Consider the following 16,245-nt stretch of genomic DNA (forward strand, 5'->3'; position numbering starts at 1 on the left):
AACAGTGTTGCCAATTTGTGGGAAAAGTCGCTAAATCTAGGGGATTCTCCGTCCAGGATAGCGACAAAGAATAATTTTTCCGATTAGCGACTTTTTTTGGTGACTTTAGCATGACGATCTGGCGACTTACTTACAAATCTAGTGACTTTCGTGCTGTGAACAACTTGTCCTAAAAGAAGTACTATTAGCTCGAATCAGTTCAGCTACATGCTTATTTTCCTTTTGCTTATTTGAATCAGTGGCAGGTGTTGACGAGCTGGGAAAGTACATAATACTTATCTCTATATTCCTGCTTTTATTACTGTTAACCCTTACATTTTAACGGGACCAACTCTAGCTTTTATGTCCTTTAGTTTACAGAGCACAAATAATGCATTACCGGTACCGATAGCAAACAGATTATCTGAAGAAGCGTGAGTAGAAGTGAAGTATGTAAGATTTTTTCTAGACCTTTAATTTTGTTCTTTTTTCTAAACTCATCTTTGATTTCGTTGAAGCAAAATTGATCATAAAGTTAAAAATATATAAAATGGAAATTATTGTTAGTTATATATGAGTCTTTCATATACGTTCTTGTAGTGTAGATAGTACTATGGCTTGAATTATATTACGCACACACACTCTTTATATATATATATATGAGGCAAAATTCCGCGAAACAATTTTTTAGCGACTTTTCACCCAAAATTGGAGTCATTTCGTCTCCTACTTAGCGACTTTTTGTATCAACTTGTTGGCAACACTGGGTTTACCTTGTCTTATGGTTCTACCATGAACGAGGGTGTTTAAACATGTTGCTTTCAAACAGGAATTATATAGTATTTTTTCAAAGAACTGATCGTGTGTTTGATTGCAAGTATAATGGAGCTGTTATGAACGTTCTTTTTGATCATTTCATTAACACTGACAGCATAAAATAAAATGCAAGTTTCAAACACAGTTGGAAACTCGTATTAAATGTGAAGTCATAATGGCTGTTGAGGCGTCTGCCAAGTTGGAATTAATGTACAAAGAAGAAATCGAGAATGGCTTTCCTCAAGAAGATCCACTCGAAGGGAAAGGGTGGATATACGAACTGATGACTGACAACAAACAGTTAATGTTATCTACAACGGAAGCACAGCAAGAAGTGGAGAAGAGTATCCCTTTGTATTCTTCGGATGTGAAATTAAGTATTGATCCGGTAAAATCAGAATTTCCAGTAAAAGATCCTGTATTTGAAAGTAATATAGAAGCACTAAGAAAAATAGAGGTTGAAGAGATTTTTACCTCGTACAGTAGTGACGACAAACAATTGTCAACAAAATGTTTAAATTCAGCTAACCCAGAAAGGTAATGTTAAATTCTCTATATAGTAGTTGGTTTAGATTGACAATATGGTTACTTGGGTTAGGATATTTTATTGGTAAATGCAATACTTCACTAGAAATAGCTAGGTATGCGAGATAGGCCTACCTCAAACGTAGATTAAAATCTACAGTTTGCAAATGGCACGGCACACATAAACTAGCTGTCCGCAAAAACACAAGAAATCGACACTGCTCATACAAATCTTAAGTATCTTGTATCCTAATGAAGTAATGATTGTCTTATTACTGATTACACATTTTTTTTTTTACCAATTCTTTTACATATATATAATATGGGTCTTCCACGATCGTGTTCTATAGAGAGGGACCCTTCCATAAGAGAACAGATAGTGCTTTTGAAGCGGATACGAAATTTTCTGAGTTTCAAATGCGAAGTGTGTTATACTGGAACAAACACTATGTTTGTGAACTTACCCACGATTCATCTCGAATGCCCCAGCCACACTTTTCTGGAGAGCTTCCAAAAACAGCAGGAAACAAGAGATAACTATAGGGTGGTTATACCAATTTTCGACCACTTTTCAGTTTAAAACCATGTATTCTGCTTACTCTCCGATAGCAAAACATGACTTTCCGTTACAATTGAATTGCAGCTCTTTCTGAACCAATGACAAAGATACTGTCAAAATATATTGCACATGCATTCGGTAATAGCCAATCAAGTCTATGCCTACGAAAGAGCACTGAGTTTTCGACAACTTTAATCTGTTGCAAATGGGAACGACAGCGCCCTGTTTTACGTCCTTCTTCCGTAATTTTATCGCACCAGGTCAGAAATGCACATACTATTCTGTTGGATGGAAGTGTAGAGCACATTTTAGTAATAAAATTGTAGTGATAACTGTAAGGCTTCGAGAATAAATCGATAAAATGTAGTGGTCGGACAATGACGTGAAATACTCTTTGTTAACTAGTGTTCGACCACAGGGTGGTCGAGCACTAAAAAATTGTAGAAATGTCAATAACGACTAACTTTCGATTCACCTGCATGGAATGAGTTCCTTGTAATAATGTTATAATGTTGTACAGCGGGGGACACTTCTAAATGGTACAGTCATATGGAGATTTACGGCTAAGGTGTACCATTTAGAAGTGTCCCCCGCTGTACAAAACATTTACTAGTGTTCGACCACTACCTTTCGTAATACATTTGTACTCGTCGAGGATTAACTCTCTTTCTCTGTATCCGAACACGCTTTGCGTTTGTGATTTCTCGCAGAATTCCTTCATTCAAGCATTAATTCAGTGATTATTTTACATTTGTAAATCATCGGCCAAATCTTACTGTTCGTAAGTGAATATTCACCGAATGGTCGTGGCTCAGTGATAATGGTCTGGTCTCGGGCGTTAGGCTTCGGTTAATGAAGAGGCAATTCACACGGGGTTCGAATCACTCTGAAGAATAAGGACATTTTTAATTGTTCTCAATATTTCTGTATTTGTGTCTCTGTCGTGATTGGATTACGCCAAATTAGCGCGAGGAGCCATCAGGCTGAATGTCTCCGTTGGGACGATACTTTTTAAAAATGGCAGAACGTTGGCTTAGCATTCGGAAGGTTTTCCGTTCGATCCCAGGGCCGACCATCCTAACAGTTCTTTCGGGTTTTTCCTCAGTCACACCAGGCAAATGCTGGGATGGTACCTACAAAAGAGGCCCTGACCGTCTAACTTCTAACACCCTCTCCCCTTCCCTATTCCGGCCGAAACATTAGATGCCTAAAGGCCATAAAATAAGTTTAAATTCAAGTAACTGAATATTCATACAGTTTCCCAAGATTTTCAAAAACAATAAACGCACTGTTATTGTATATTTCATGTGAATAATGAATTTATTATGTTTTGACAAGTTCGTTTAGTACTGAACTACACTATTCTCGCTTCGTCGTGGAACTGCATTCAAATATTGTTAGCAGAAGGGCCACTATCAGCTTACGTCTGTTTTCCTTGCACGTCCTTAAGAATTTTCCCGTTTCTTTTAAAAGATAATGAATCTGAGTAGGCCTAAGCTTAAACTGCCAGCTTATTCAAACAAGGATCTACAAAATGCTCTGGGGCTTGTCGCAATGAAAAAAAAAAAAAAAAAGCATTCCAGCAAGCTATGAAATTCTTCGTATAACGTTGATGTATAAACTTTATTGTCACAGTCCCAAGGAGCGAAGAATCTGTCCAGGATCATACCTAACACAGAAAGAAGAGGGATTAACAAACTGGCACATTAATATGAGCAAAGGGGCTTTCTACGAAAGAAACATGACCTTCTGAACATTGTTAAAAAGTTGTCGATTCAAACGAATAAATAAAAATAAAATAAACTTAAAAAGCCGTTTAAAGACAATCGAGCTGGTAAAACTTTTTACTACGTACACTTGCATGAGAATATACCCACAAATCATGTCCCGAAACTATAAGCAAGGCGCGATACGCTGTAACCGAGGGAAACATTCACTTGTGGTTTCAGGACATTGAGAAATACTTGAAAGAAACGGGGCAATCTGATATTTTGAATGATTCTGAGAGAATGTTCAATGCTGAATAATCTAGCTTTCAACTGTGTTCCAAATCAGGAAAAGTGTTGGGACTCAAAGTGTGGAAAAATATGTACGAGGTGAAGGAAACGAAAACGAAATATTAACAGTGCTTTGCACTTTTTCCGCAGCAGGAGAACTTGTGTTCACGATGGTCCTATATCCGTATGTAAGACATCTTCAAAAGGACGTCAACAGTGCAGTTTCTTCAAAGATTTTTACTGGCAGGTCAGATAGCGGCTTGATGCGAAGTGAAACATTATACGAATGGATAGCAAACGGGTTCCTAAAATGGGTGAATGATGCCTCCATTAAGAAACCAGTCCTTCGGCTAATGGGCGGCTACTAGACTCACTTGACAATGGAAGTTAGGGAATTTTGTTCCAGCCATGGTATAGTACTCTATTGCCTGCCACCAAAGAGCACACATATTTTTCAACCCTGTGATGTATCAGTGTTCAAATCGCTAAAAACTGAATGAAAGAAGACAATTCGAGAGTTCTACATGGAAACTGAGGAAAATTTTACACGCGTTACTTTTGCACCACTAATTAAAAGAGTGATATACAAGGTAGCAACACCATTAGTAATTAAAAACTGATTTAGAAGATGGGGTTTATACGTATTCAATCCAAAGAAGACGAAGCGTGTTTAATGCTGCATTGCACTGAACCTTAAATGAATTTGGTTGTTTTTTTTCGTGACAAACTATCACAAAATTACTTATTTTCAGCGACTATTGTGCGAAACTGCGAAATGATACCTGAAAAACTAATGGTGTAACATTCACAAATACTATTTATTTGGTAAAGTTATGCTTTAGCCTTCATAATATAATTAAAAGCACATTAACGGAGTAGTGGTCGATTACTAAACAATATGCGGTTGAACATTAACGAAAAGTTGTTGAATACTGAAAGAAATCAGTTATTGGTGTTTCTAAGACTATTACACAAATGGTATAAGTTATTTCAGTTTTGGATAAAATATAGATAAAATACAGCTTTAGGAACACATGTGAACTAGTTGCATTCTCCTAAGTTTTTCCACACGTTGTTCCACAGGGAGAAACGATTAGGGACCATACGAAAATGAGTTAGGTGGTCGAGGACGGGCACATTTACTCTAAGAGTAGGTGTAGATTTATTGTAGGATACATATATAAATTAATTGCCCATTTAGATCTTTTTAAGGAAGTCAACTTTTTGTAAGGGGGGCGCGGTGGCTCAGTGGTAGAGCGTTCACCTCTCGTGCTTGGGGTCCCTGGTTCGATCCCAGCCCCCGCCAAGTGAACTTTGTGGTGGACAAACACCGTGCTAGTGGGTTTTTCGGAGTTCTCCCGTTTCCTCCCACTTTCTTCATTCCACCATTTTACTCATCTCTCATAATCACCGTCTCCTTTAGCCTAACCGGCATAACCGTGGGACGTAAAACTCAAAGATTTCTCAACTTTTTGTATTTTCAACATTCATTTTTGGGGTGCGGACTTGCATTTGTCCGTATTGTTTTACTTAGGAGGGCTCCAGTTGTCCAAGAGACACTAACCAACTTGTGCTTGGACATGTAAAAGCACAAATGATATCTAGCTGAATGAGGGCAGGAGCGCCGCATGTTGGCCCGAGCCAAAGTGCAGGAATGTTCCGCATTGGAATAGGAGAATCTAGTGATGGGCATTGGGAATATTTCCGGTGGGAAGGAATTTAAAAGTGGGAATATTCCTGGGTTTTTTCCCTAGCCTATAAATTCCCGGGAAGGAATTTATTTCCATTTCTTTACTTTATCTTCCAAATTATAAGAACCGTATGACTAATTACATTATTTTAATATATTATGATTTACTTCTAGGTTTTAAAGAATTTGGAGGTTAAAAAATTTAAATTTTTTTTTATTGTACTTGATATAACTAATAATATGAGTTTTTAAGTTCCATTTCCATTTGCACTAAAAGGTAGAGTAATTGTTTAGTGTTGAGGGCCCAAAACTAACAATATGTAGGACGATTTACGGAACAAATGTGTTGATAGTGGTGTTCAAGTAGTCAAAGTATCGTAAACAATTTTGTTAGGATAGTAGGGGATGTGTGCAAACTGTAAAGGTAAGTGGAAGTGATTTATGTGAGAAAAGAAAGTGAATTGTTTGTAACGAAGATAGAAAACAACGTGCCCGCGTGGCTCTCTGTCGGTAATGCTGTCTGAATTTAATGGTGCTAACGTTTTTTAACGTATGGAACCATGAAACAACCGCATCGGAATAGAATATCGCAAAAAAGTCGTGCAAAAGCTGGCCCACCAAAGTTAAACGATAGCCAAAAGTATCAAAGTACAAATTTACAAATGATGAAATGGAACCATTTTGTAAAGTAATGTAGAATTACGTAGAAATAGAGATGAAGTACTATTAATAAACCCTGAACCACCGTTAGAAGTAGACGTCAGTCTGTCTCTTGTCTCTGACTCGAATTTTTGAAGAGGTACTCGGATTTCTCTTACATGTGAGTTAAAGCATGAAATTTCGAGAAATGTGCAGGAAGAAAGGTCGGTTGTGGCAATATTACATGCAAAATTATAAAGATAAGAAAGTATCTTGCAAATATTGTGAACATACATATTTATGCGCAAATGTTGACAAAATGGTGGGACATGTGTCTTCTAGGAGTTACCTAACCTAATTTGTTTATAACACTTAAAAATTTAATATGTTTATATCAGTGGTAGAGTCAAGTTCAGAAAATCCACTTACATGTACATTTAAACTTTTTAGTGGTTTAAAAGTATGCGGACTTACTATACCATTTTTGAAACATATTTACTTTCGTAAAACATATTGTAAAAAAATATCCATTTATGCGTACTCTCTAAATATAATAAAACTTTAATGAAATAACATAACATCGTTCAGAATATACATTTTAAAGATTCCTCTGAGGACAAGAGCAATAATATACTGTGATATAAAAACGAATTTAACTTTAAAATCATAATATAGTAATAAAATGCAATTTTATTTGTGATTGTAGATAAATCCCCGGAAAATTCCCATTTTTGGGAATATTCCCAGGGAATATTCTCGAAAAATATCTTCCCGGGAATTTACCCATCACTAGGCGTATCACTGAAGGTGAGGAAACATATAAAAGAAAAATAGCACAAAACACTGTATATGGCATACTATTTCTTAAGCCTTGGGGCTGTATCCTCGCACCAATTTTAGAAAATTTACCAGATAAATTGGACAATTTATTTTTGTTTTTGAGAAAGAGTAAGGGAATGTCAGTTAACGGGAATAGATTAAGTTAAGAAATTACTTGTTGTTAGTTGCTTTTGATGTAAGCGGCAATATATGTGGATGCGGAGCTGATTATTTGACGGAAAAATACACTTGCTATGATTTTGAGAAAGGCATGTTGGAAATGTTACTTAACTGACAAAATTGTGACATACCGTGTTTAAGTTTTATCTACTTGTACACAAATAAAGAATGATAGTTGTTGAGATCGTATGAAAGGCATGGTGTACTAAACAGGGAAACAGTTTGTCGTAAGTGTAGGAACGAATCGAAACTGTAGAGAACAATTGGAAAATCTAACAAAACCTGATATTATCTAATGTAATTTAGTACATTATGGCACTTTTATGGGAAGGGTTGGGGAGGGATGGCATTTAGTAACTTCCCCAAAGCTGTGCATGTCATAAGCTATCGATTTTATGACATAAGGTTCTTTTCTAGTATTCTCGTTTATGCGTGTACCCACCGTCGTTGATGCACCTTTTCCCTACGGACGCAGCCTTTCGCTAACGCTCGGGTGTTTCTGTCGTGATTTGGTTGGATAGCTGTTGTGCTTTTTTGTGGCCATATAGCATAAATTGTTTGGTGTTTTGTGCTTCAGTTTTTATGGCATACTTCCACATTCTATTTCGAACAATAATCACTACCAACTGAGCCAGGATCAGAAACTAGTATTTTGGGAGAGAAACTAAATAATATTCTCCTTTTTTTTTTATTTTCGTGCGATCCGGCGATACAACAGGAATGCCATATCTTTCATTATACAAAAACGCGACCAAAAACGTTATAGCTAACATTTTGTTACGGTTTCATTTCTTGTATATTTGTATTCCAAAATAACGCATTACGTAACGTAAATTTCGCAGTTTTGTGGGTCCCTTAGCTCTTGGACATTACTATAGTTGCGCGTCATAAGGCAGCACATTTTTTCTGATACTTGATTTCACTTTCAATAGTTACTAGTTACCTTGTGGGCGAATCGATGCGTAAGATGTTCGACCTACGCTATTTTATTTTTACGTATACGTGCATCTTACAAGGAAGAACATGATATATTTATATCATTTACTGATTGGTTTATTAAAATATTATTAGAAATCTTTTATGTGAATTTTACAGTGTATACATCTGCACCAGTGAATATTTACGTGCTGGTTGTGCTGATATACAAATTCTCAGCATATAGTTCGTTTACTTTACTTCATAGTGTTATCGAAGATGTCCTCTGTCTGTCTCTGGCTATATATATACAGGGTGGCCCATTTTAATCTTTTTACAGAAATATCTAAAAAACGGTTGAACATAAATCAACCGAACAAAAACTCAGATAGGAAGTACCATGTTGCACACCGAATGGTGTTGTCGCGGTGCCTCCCAGGTCTGCTTTTCATGTTGGCTCGGGGCTTGTCTTTAAAATTTTAAACGCAAACGTGGGGAGAGTGATGCATCGTTCGTTAGATCTTTAAAAACTATAAAGTGCTGTGGCATAAGATTTTTCCATTCTTTCTTTGTTATTATAGTAACAACTTTTGGTATTTGCACTTGCAATAAGTTTTCTTAATTACTGGCTTCTGTGGCACATACTTTTATTACATAAACATCTACAGTGACATCGTACCTTCTTTTTGACCTGTAATAATGAGATGTTCATTCCATATTGTAACATATGTATCGTCATCCGAAAGAAAATCACTTATACTATAGCTTTCATATTTTCATTAATACCTTACTTTTATTCATATATTGTTGCTTCTTTGTGCGTTTTTTAACAAAGCAATGTAGTAATAAATAATTATTTATGTTTTTTTTAGAAAAATAATGCGAAATAAGATTAAAAGCAAAGATCTTTTATTGTTATGGAGATGTCTACCCATCTTCACAATCTTCAGAATCTCCATAAGGTAACATGTAAAATTTAATTCATAAATATCTTACAAAATACTACACCTAGAAACTTGCAATTTTCTATACAAATGCCAAAGAGCAATACAAAGGAGGTGGTTATCTGAATTTTAAACTTAATAACTTAGATTAATTGTAATAATTACTTCCGTAATGACGGTATCATTACTTCAGATAAAGGATCAAAAGACCACTTTTATACCTCATAAACTACTACGGGTGACATTCTTTAAAGAACACATGCTGGGAAGTTATACATTGTTGCAATTTGAAAAGCGAAACTCATGTCCTCCACCTCCATTTTCATAATCATTTACGCCTTGAGCAGTTTCCCTTCCCCCCCACCCTTACTTGCCAACTGAGTTTCAACAACTTTACGACGGCAACTTTAGAACAAAGATAATGATCTTTGAAACCTCAGTATCGGATATATGTTTCCGATTGCTTTTCTACATCTTTTGTTGCTTCAAGCTGACGGATTCTGTCTGCCACTGCTTTCACCTCAGCCACTGACAACTATAGTACTATACAACCAAAGAAAGTCTACATGTTTCTTATTTGCCTATTTGTTTTGCTGTCTGGATAGATAGATTTCTTTTCGTTTTATATTATTCATCACAGAAAACCACAGTATGATATTTCTGCGGTTAGAACAAATTAATTGTATGCAGAGGTGGCAGAAAACAAGTTTTCCTTTTTTTAAATAACTAGCTCGGTTTAGCAGAACTCTTTTATATATTTACCATACCCGTGTATGCATGTCTGTCCGTGTGTGACAAAAAAAAAACTAAAGAACCACTTCCTAGATCATCACCAAAATTGGTCAAAATATAGGGTCAAGAGTCAGAAATTAAGTTTAATAAAACCATGTACTCAAACCGGAAGTGGTTTAAATAAATCATTTCCGGTTTGATTATTGAGCACCATAAATCGAAAACGGTAATATATGGTGTGATCCGGTTTTGTGCTTCGTAAAAACACATTTAATCTCTATTATTAACTCTCTACTGAAACCGAAAATGATTCAAATTAACTACAATTTATGGTTTCAATAATATTGATCTACGTACATCAAATACAGTAAAAAATAGATGAAAGCGGTTTCCTCCAATCGAATAGCTCTCAAGCGTCTCAAGTCTACTTTCATCTCCTCTTTTGATTTTCAATTGAAACCTGAAGTCGTAGGAATTAACGACTTCCGGTTTCAGTTATAATCTCCATAGAACAGGAATGGTAAAAGCAAAAAGCGGTTTACTTTCTCTTCACCGTTCTAAAAATAACTACTATCTTCAGTCTTAAGCCTCTATTCAAACCAAAAGAGATGGAAATCAACCACTTCCGGTTTTAACGGTGATAGCTATAGAATAAATCTGTAATAGACAACAAAAGCGGTTTTCTACAATCAATTAGGCTTCTGCAGAAGAATCTATTTCGTCTCTAGTTTATTCTCTCTACTAAAACCGGAAGTGGTAGAAATCTACTACAATTTCTAGTTTCAATATTAATTGTGAAAATATCGTAGCACAGAAACCAATCTCCTTTGCGTGGTGTACGCGTGATACTGCTATTTGTTTTTGAACCTTTTTCTTTGCCTTATGGATAATCGTGTCCTCTATTTTTTAAACCATAAAATAAGTCAAACTCGATGTCATACGTAAACTAGTTAACAGTAGAGCACAAATTATTTACTAGTCTGCCCATTCAGCACTGTTCAAGATTGACTAAGCCAAACCGAGTAGCGCATCTGAACAACGGATTCTGAGTTATGGAAGCTAATATATAGGGGAAGGCGTTGTACCTTTGAACACCTGTGCTTTCCTCGAATTCAGAGCTATCTAGGTGCAGTGATTACAATTCGTTTGAAAGATTAAATGGAAAAAAGCACTACAAACGCGTTTGGCTGTTGTTTACTGAGTGTTGTGCCGAGTAATGTTCCTTTTAATTTTTTCACCCCCAAAACGAAGATTTTTTGTAGTTACCTTTTGAGTTTTGTGCTGTTGGGTTTTCGCAACTTGCGATATTTATTTGTCCAAACTTGGGGTAGAATCATTGGTGAATACAATAATATTTTTATTTTTAACATCTGTTCGATATTTAAGCTAGTGGAGAACTTTTTTTCGTAATGGTTGCCCTCTTGTACCTATGAACATTAATGCATCGTGTACCTTTGAACGATAAATAATACTGTTTAAAGCTACACAATGTAAGTAGTTAAAACAATTGATATATTTTATATATGTTATGTTCTGATATAAAGTTATTAATTATATTTTTAAGTAGTTTCTATATATTCGCTTATTGTATAACATAATGTTAAGAGTTGTATATGCTCAACTTTATTGTTCACTTTTTTATTTAGAACTTCTATTCAATTTTTAATTTAATTAATAAAATTTCAATTCTGGGGAACTTTTTATAGCTAAACCTTTTATTGCAATTTATAACTTAATATTTACGGCTTCTTTTTATATTGTTGCCTCAGAAACGTTGTAATTATGACTTTGTTCAAAGGTACAAGAGGGTCTGTTCAATAGTGCATAATCATAGTGTACCTGTAAACAAAAACGGATATGCTTTTGTTATATTCTTTAAAAGCTACAGTAATTATGTAGCACGTTTAAAAATCATCCTATCTGATAGCAAATATACGACAAAAATTGGGGAAAAAGTGCTGAATATTAGCACCAAAATTTCGAAGACTCTGAAAGTGTTCACAGATACAATGCCTTCTCCGAAAATTATTTGCATGAAGTTAAATCTACTTTAGATTTGTAATGATCGATAAGAAATTGTAAACATCTGAGTGATTATTTGGTTCATACAGTTACAGTTAAGAAATAGATAAGAGCCTAAGATAGATTAGGTTAGAGCTAAGTTGGATAAAGCTGGAGTTATAAAACCTTCCATTATGCTATTCTATGACAACCAATTAGGTTACATATATAATCTCCAATAAAATTCTGTAAGCGTTTACACATTTTTGTAATGAAAGTCTTGCGAAAAGAACTAGTTGAACTTTAACCTCGAGTTGGACCGGTTTGCGGCTATTAATAAAATATTTATTTAACGAAGTTGTCTGGGTCATGATTTTTAGAAAATCGAAACTTATTTCCAAGAGTAAACTACCCCGTGGATTCTTTGTAGGACAAATGAGTTACTCTTAATTGTCAGGTTACAAACAGAATGGCCTGGGTCTTTATATATATATATATATATAGTCAGAAAAGAACTCAGCCCAAGATTAAAATACTTTTTTTTTCTAAAAACACAACACAGTATAGGGTTGTAAATACAATATTAAAGTATGAAACATAAACAAAATCCGTTGGAGAAGTTTCCGAGAAAATCATTTCCCCCTAATTTTCTCCCTTCAGGAAACTACTTTTATTTTTAGAGGTACTGGTACAAGAAAAGCGACCCCTTTCGTGGAGAATCCTGGAAAACTGACACACTTCCTATATCCACTAGAATCTCGGCTGAAAATAATCACTTATCCAACATTTCGCTCTCTAGTTGTTCTTTTTTGTACCATTACAACCAACTTTCTGCGGACTGTATCTCTGAAATAACGCATTTTTGCACCAAGATTGGTCTCTAGGCTTTTTCACGTTTACGCGTTAAGATTCACTTCCCAAAGTTATTTCCTAACACCATGTGTATATATTACACTTACTTACTTTCGAGTAACAAGAACTAGAAATGTTCGAAGCCCTTGTTCTACTTATATTTATGACCATAGTCTGAAACATTGTAAAATCGCCCAGGTAGTCTAAATTATGGTGATATTACTGCGTCCGTCCTTTATTAGCTTGGTTGGCTTTGTGGGTTTAGAGTTTAGCTTGCCTTTCTGCACCAGTTTTGTAAGAGACTGGTGATTACGGAGCCTTCAGTGGGATCCGTATCCTTAGTAACGCATTGAAATTTCAAGGCTCTTCCACCGGGTATTGAACCCAAGATCCGTGCTCCAGAATGAGCGAAATAGGCACTATACCAACGGAAAGAGCTGCTGTATTTTTGAAATGTTACTTAACGTATGTTTAATCACAGGCAATTTGGTTCATGGGTTTCAGTCCATCGTTTCTGTTGAATGGATCTTGAAGTAAAGTTGATTTCTTCATTACTTCCTGAAAATTTGAATGTTGCCAGGAAGTGGAGTAAGTACCCAATTACGAATTTTAAATCCCAGTCACTAGAGGGAATTATGTATTTTGTATTTATGTAAATGTCTGATACAAACTTAGTGCTGCAAAGGAACGCTAAATTTCAGCCATGATCTTGATCTTACTACCCACAGTATATTTTTTACAGTTGAGGCAGTGCTATTATAAAGTTGGAACTAACTAGTGCAGCAGCAGGAAATCGTAAGAAGCAGAGTTCAAATTGTTATGTTCTTTCTTTCTGGCATTTACAAGAAAATCTACCTGCTCTGCAGAAACGAAGGAAACAAATAGGATGAGGGTGACACCCCGGGGGGGGGTCTACCACACCCATTGGACAAGGACTTGAGAGGGGGAGGGAAATCCCTGTCTGCCAGCAGCACATCTGTTCGTGGAGAGCAAATTGAAGCAGATACATTCAATCACTATGTAATATATAGTCCACTACAATGTTATCGAAAAATGTTCATTACTCGCGATCTACGTCATTAAGCGTGAAATTGAAACAACTACTTAATTTCTATTGATTTTCCCTATTCATATGGAAGATTTTAAGTTGTTATGTACCATATTTCGTTAGATATTCATGAAGTAAAATTTACATGTTATCTTATGGGACTGAGCAACCAGTGGTAAAAGGTATAAGATCCCCTTATGAAACCTTAGTAACTCAAATAATTACGTGAAGAATATTCCAGAGGAAATTTATGGGAAAATGACACTGTGCACAGGTATAAGAACACTCATTAATACGTAAAATAAAAAGATCAGAAAACAATGTATTTTTTCTATGAATAGTCAATCCACACTTCAAGTACAGTTCCAGTATAAAAAATCAATCAATATCTTAAGTTGAAATTACTGAAAAAGACAGAAGGTTTTTATTTGTAACTGCAAGCGTGAACCTGCGTTTGCAGTGATGTATTACAGGGTGTCTACTGGTCATGAAAGTCATGAAAGTCATGAAAAAGTCATATATTTTGCTTAGTGGTCATGAAAGCCATGAAAAAGTCCTTTATTTACCCAACTGGTCATGAAAATCTGAAATCTCAGAGTATATTTTTATACTTCATACTTTTATACCTCATACTGCATGTACTGAAACAGTTGTATCAGGTCAGTAATTGTGAGAATTTCCCCCACCAGTTAGTGCTGGCTAACTGGTACTTTACTGTCTTCCTAGCTGCTTCCCATTTCATCTTCTAGTCTCTGTAATATAGTAACAACTTTTTACTGTCCAACTTTCTGATCTGCTATTTCTTTACTTCTAAGAAATGTAAATTGTGTATTTTTGGGCCTTTAGACTTATGCAAATAATATTATTCGTTTGAGTTTGCAGATTTTAAATTTGATGATCTATTTTTTTAAAACGAATTTCTTTTATAATTTGTTTTGTCTTTGGGCAGTTCTCTGAGTGCTTAAATTCAGACAAATTTCTGCTAGATGGATAATTATACTCAGAATTAAAACTTCAAATACAGTATAGAGTGATTCACTGGTAAGAGCAGACCCGTATTTAGGTAAGTGCTATTCTGTGCTCGAGCACAAGACGGCAGAATTTTAGATTCTTTCTTTAAGATTCACAATAAGTGATATTTAAGACTAGGAACCCGCATAGTTCCGTGCAAGCACGAGAAAATATGTTAATGTTTTTAATTCGCTCTAATTACAGTAGTTACTAATTAGCTGTCTTATCTGAAAAAGTCATCCTCTCCTACCCCCACACCAAGGGGTGACGATGAACTTGAACATCATGAAAACTGATATCGTTAAACTCAGAGACCTCGAAAACTACGAATTTAACACTAAATATCGGTCGTTTTTGATTACTTTTAAAATCTCGCCCCCCTCCCAACCTCACTCCTAGAGAGTGGAGTATGACCTTGAAGTTGAATTGGATTAAAATGTCACTATTTATCTCAGCGACCCCTAAAATTATTAATACTTTGGAAAGAGCTAAAAAGTATGACTAGCTTAAAAGTATATGAAAGTATCCAGACTCTATGTAAACTAATATAATTTTTTACATATAAAGCTTTATGAAATGTTTTTTACTAAACTCAGTATGATCTTTGGTTCAGGAATGACTGCAGAACGTTTTTAGTTACTATGTTTACAAAGTTGAGTGTTAAATGCCCCCTCAAGATGAAGCTTGTTAGAGGCGCAACTTGCTTGGATCCTGAAGTGATGTTGAATGAGGACCTCCGTTCTTCACGTGTGAATTCAGCCCTGGAAGAATTTGTGGATAAGAAGTACATGGCTCCTGAAGTTGCTGATCTGGTAAAAAACAACTACATTTGCTTCTGTGAAAAAAGCAAGGTGAAAGAAGCTTTAAAAGCTTTCTCCAGGAAAGATTATAAACTTGACCAGTACTTAATGAAGCTGATCACCGAAACCAGCCTTGTTGAACCAGCTACACTGAAATTCTTCAAGCAACTTCTGATCTTATTTCATGGTAATGCTGCAGTAGAAAGCTGCTTCTCTGTCAACAAGGAATGCCTTGTAGAGAATCTGGCAGAAGACTCTCTCATTGCTCAGCGGTCAGTGTATGGTGGAATCCAAGCAGCAGGTGGTGTGAAGGCCGTTGCAGTCACAAAGCCTTTGATACTGTCTGTGCGAAATGTATCGTCACGAAGGCGAGAAGTCCTCAAAAGGCAAAAAAGACACCTACGAAGAACAAGAGATAGCAAAACGCACCATGTTGAAAGACTTAAAATGTTTGGAACTGAAACGTAAAGCTCTCAGTGACTCAGTAACTTCAGAACTTGATGGAATTTATATTCAAATTAACTCATTGAAAAAGAAGTTGAACTTGTGATATTCAATCAAGATGTCCATTTTTGTGTTCACTTTTTTAAGTTTTGATGTGATACTAGTATGCAGACTGTGAGAAAAAATATTTGTAAAAGTACCCTTGAAAAAAGAGAAGAAAGAAGGCATCAGACCCCATCCAGGATGAAGGTTCCATTATGAACAAATTCAGTAGGTCTTATCAGTATGTTTATG

General features: G+C 35.6%; 1 protein-coding gene across 4 annotated transcripts in view; it reads left to right on the forward strand.

Annotated features, from left to right (window-relative positions):
- Positions 1–753: 753 nt before the first annotated feature.
- The window catches only part of LOC145684289 (uncharacterized), a 106,848-nt gene continuing 91,356 nt past the window's right edge, over positions 754–16,245 (forward strand). For all 4 annotated transcript variants that reach the window (XM_081756451.1, XM_081756449.1, XM_081756450.1 and 1 more), the window contains exon 1: positions 754–1,332. In XM_081756451.1, coding sequence (XP_081612577.1) covers positions 971–1,332 — 362 coding nt within the window. In that variant the 5' untranslated portion in view covers positions 754–970. The remainder of the gene's footprint in view (positions 1,333–16,245) is intronic.

This window comes from Thermobia domestica, chromosome 4, assembly GCF_964235325.1.
Source record: "Thermobia domestica chromosome 4, izTheDome1.hap1.1, whole genome shotgun sequence".
In the NCBI taxonomy this organism is placed as follows: Eukaryota; Metazoa; Arthropoda; class Insecta; order Zygentoma; family Lepismatidae; genus Thermobia; species Thermobia domestica.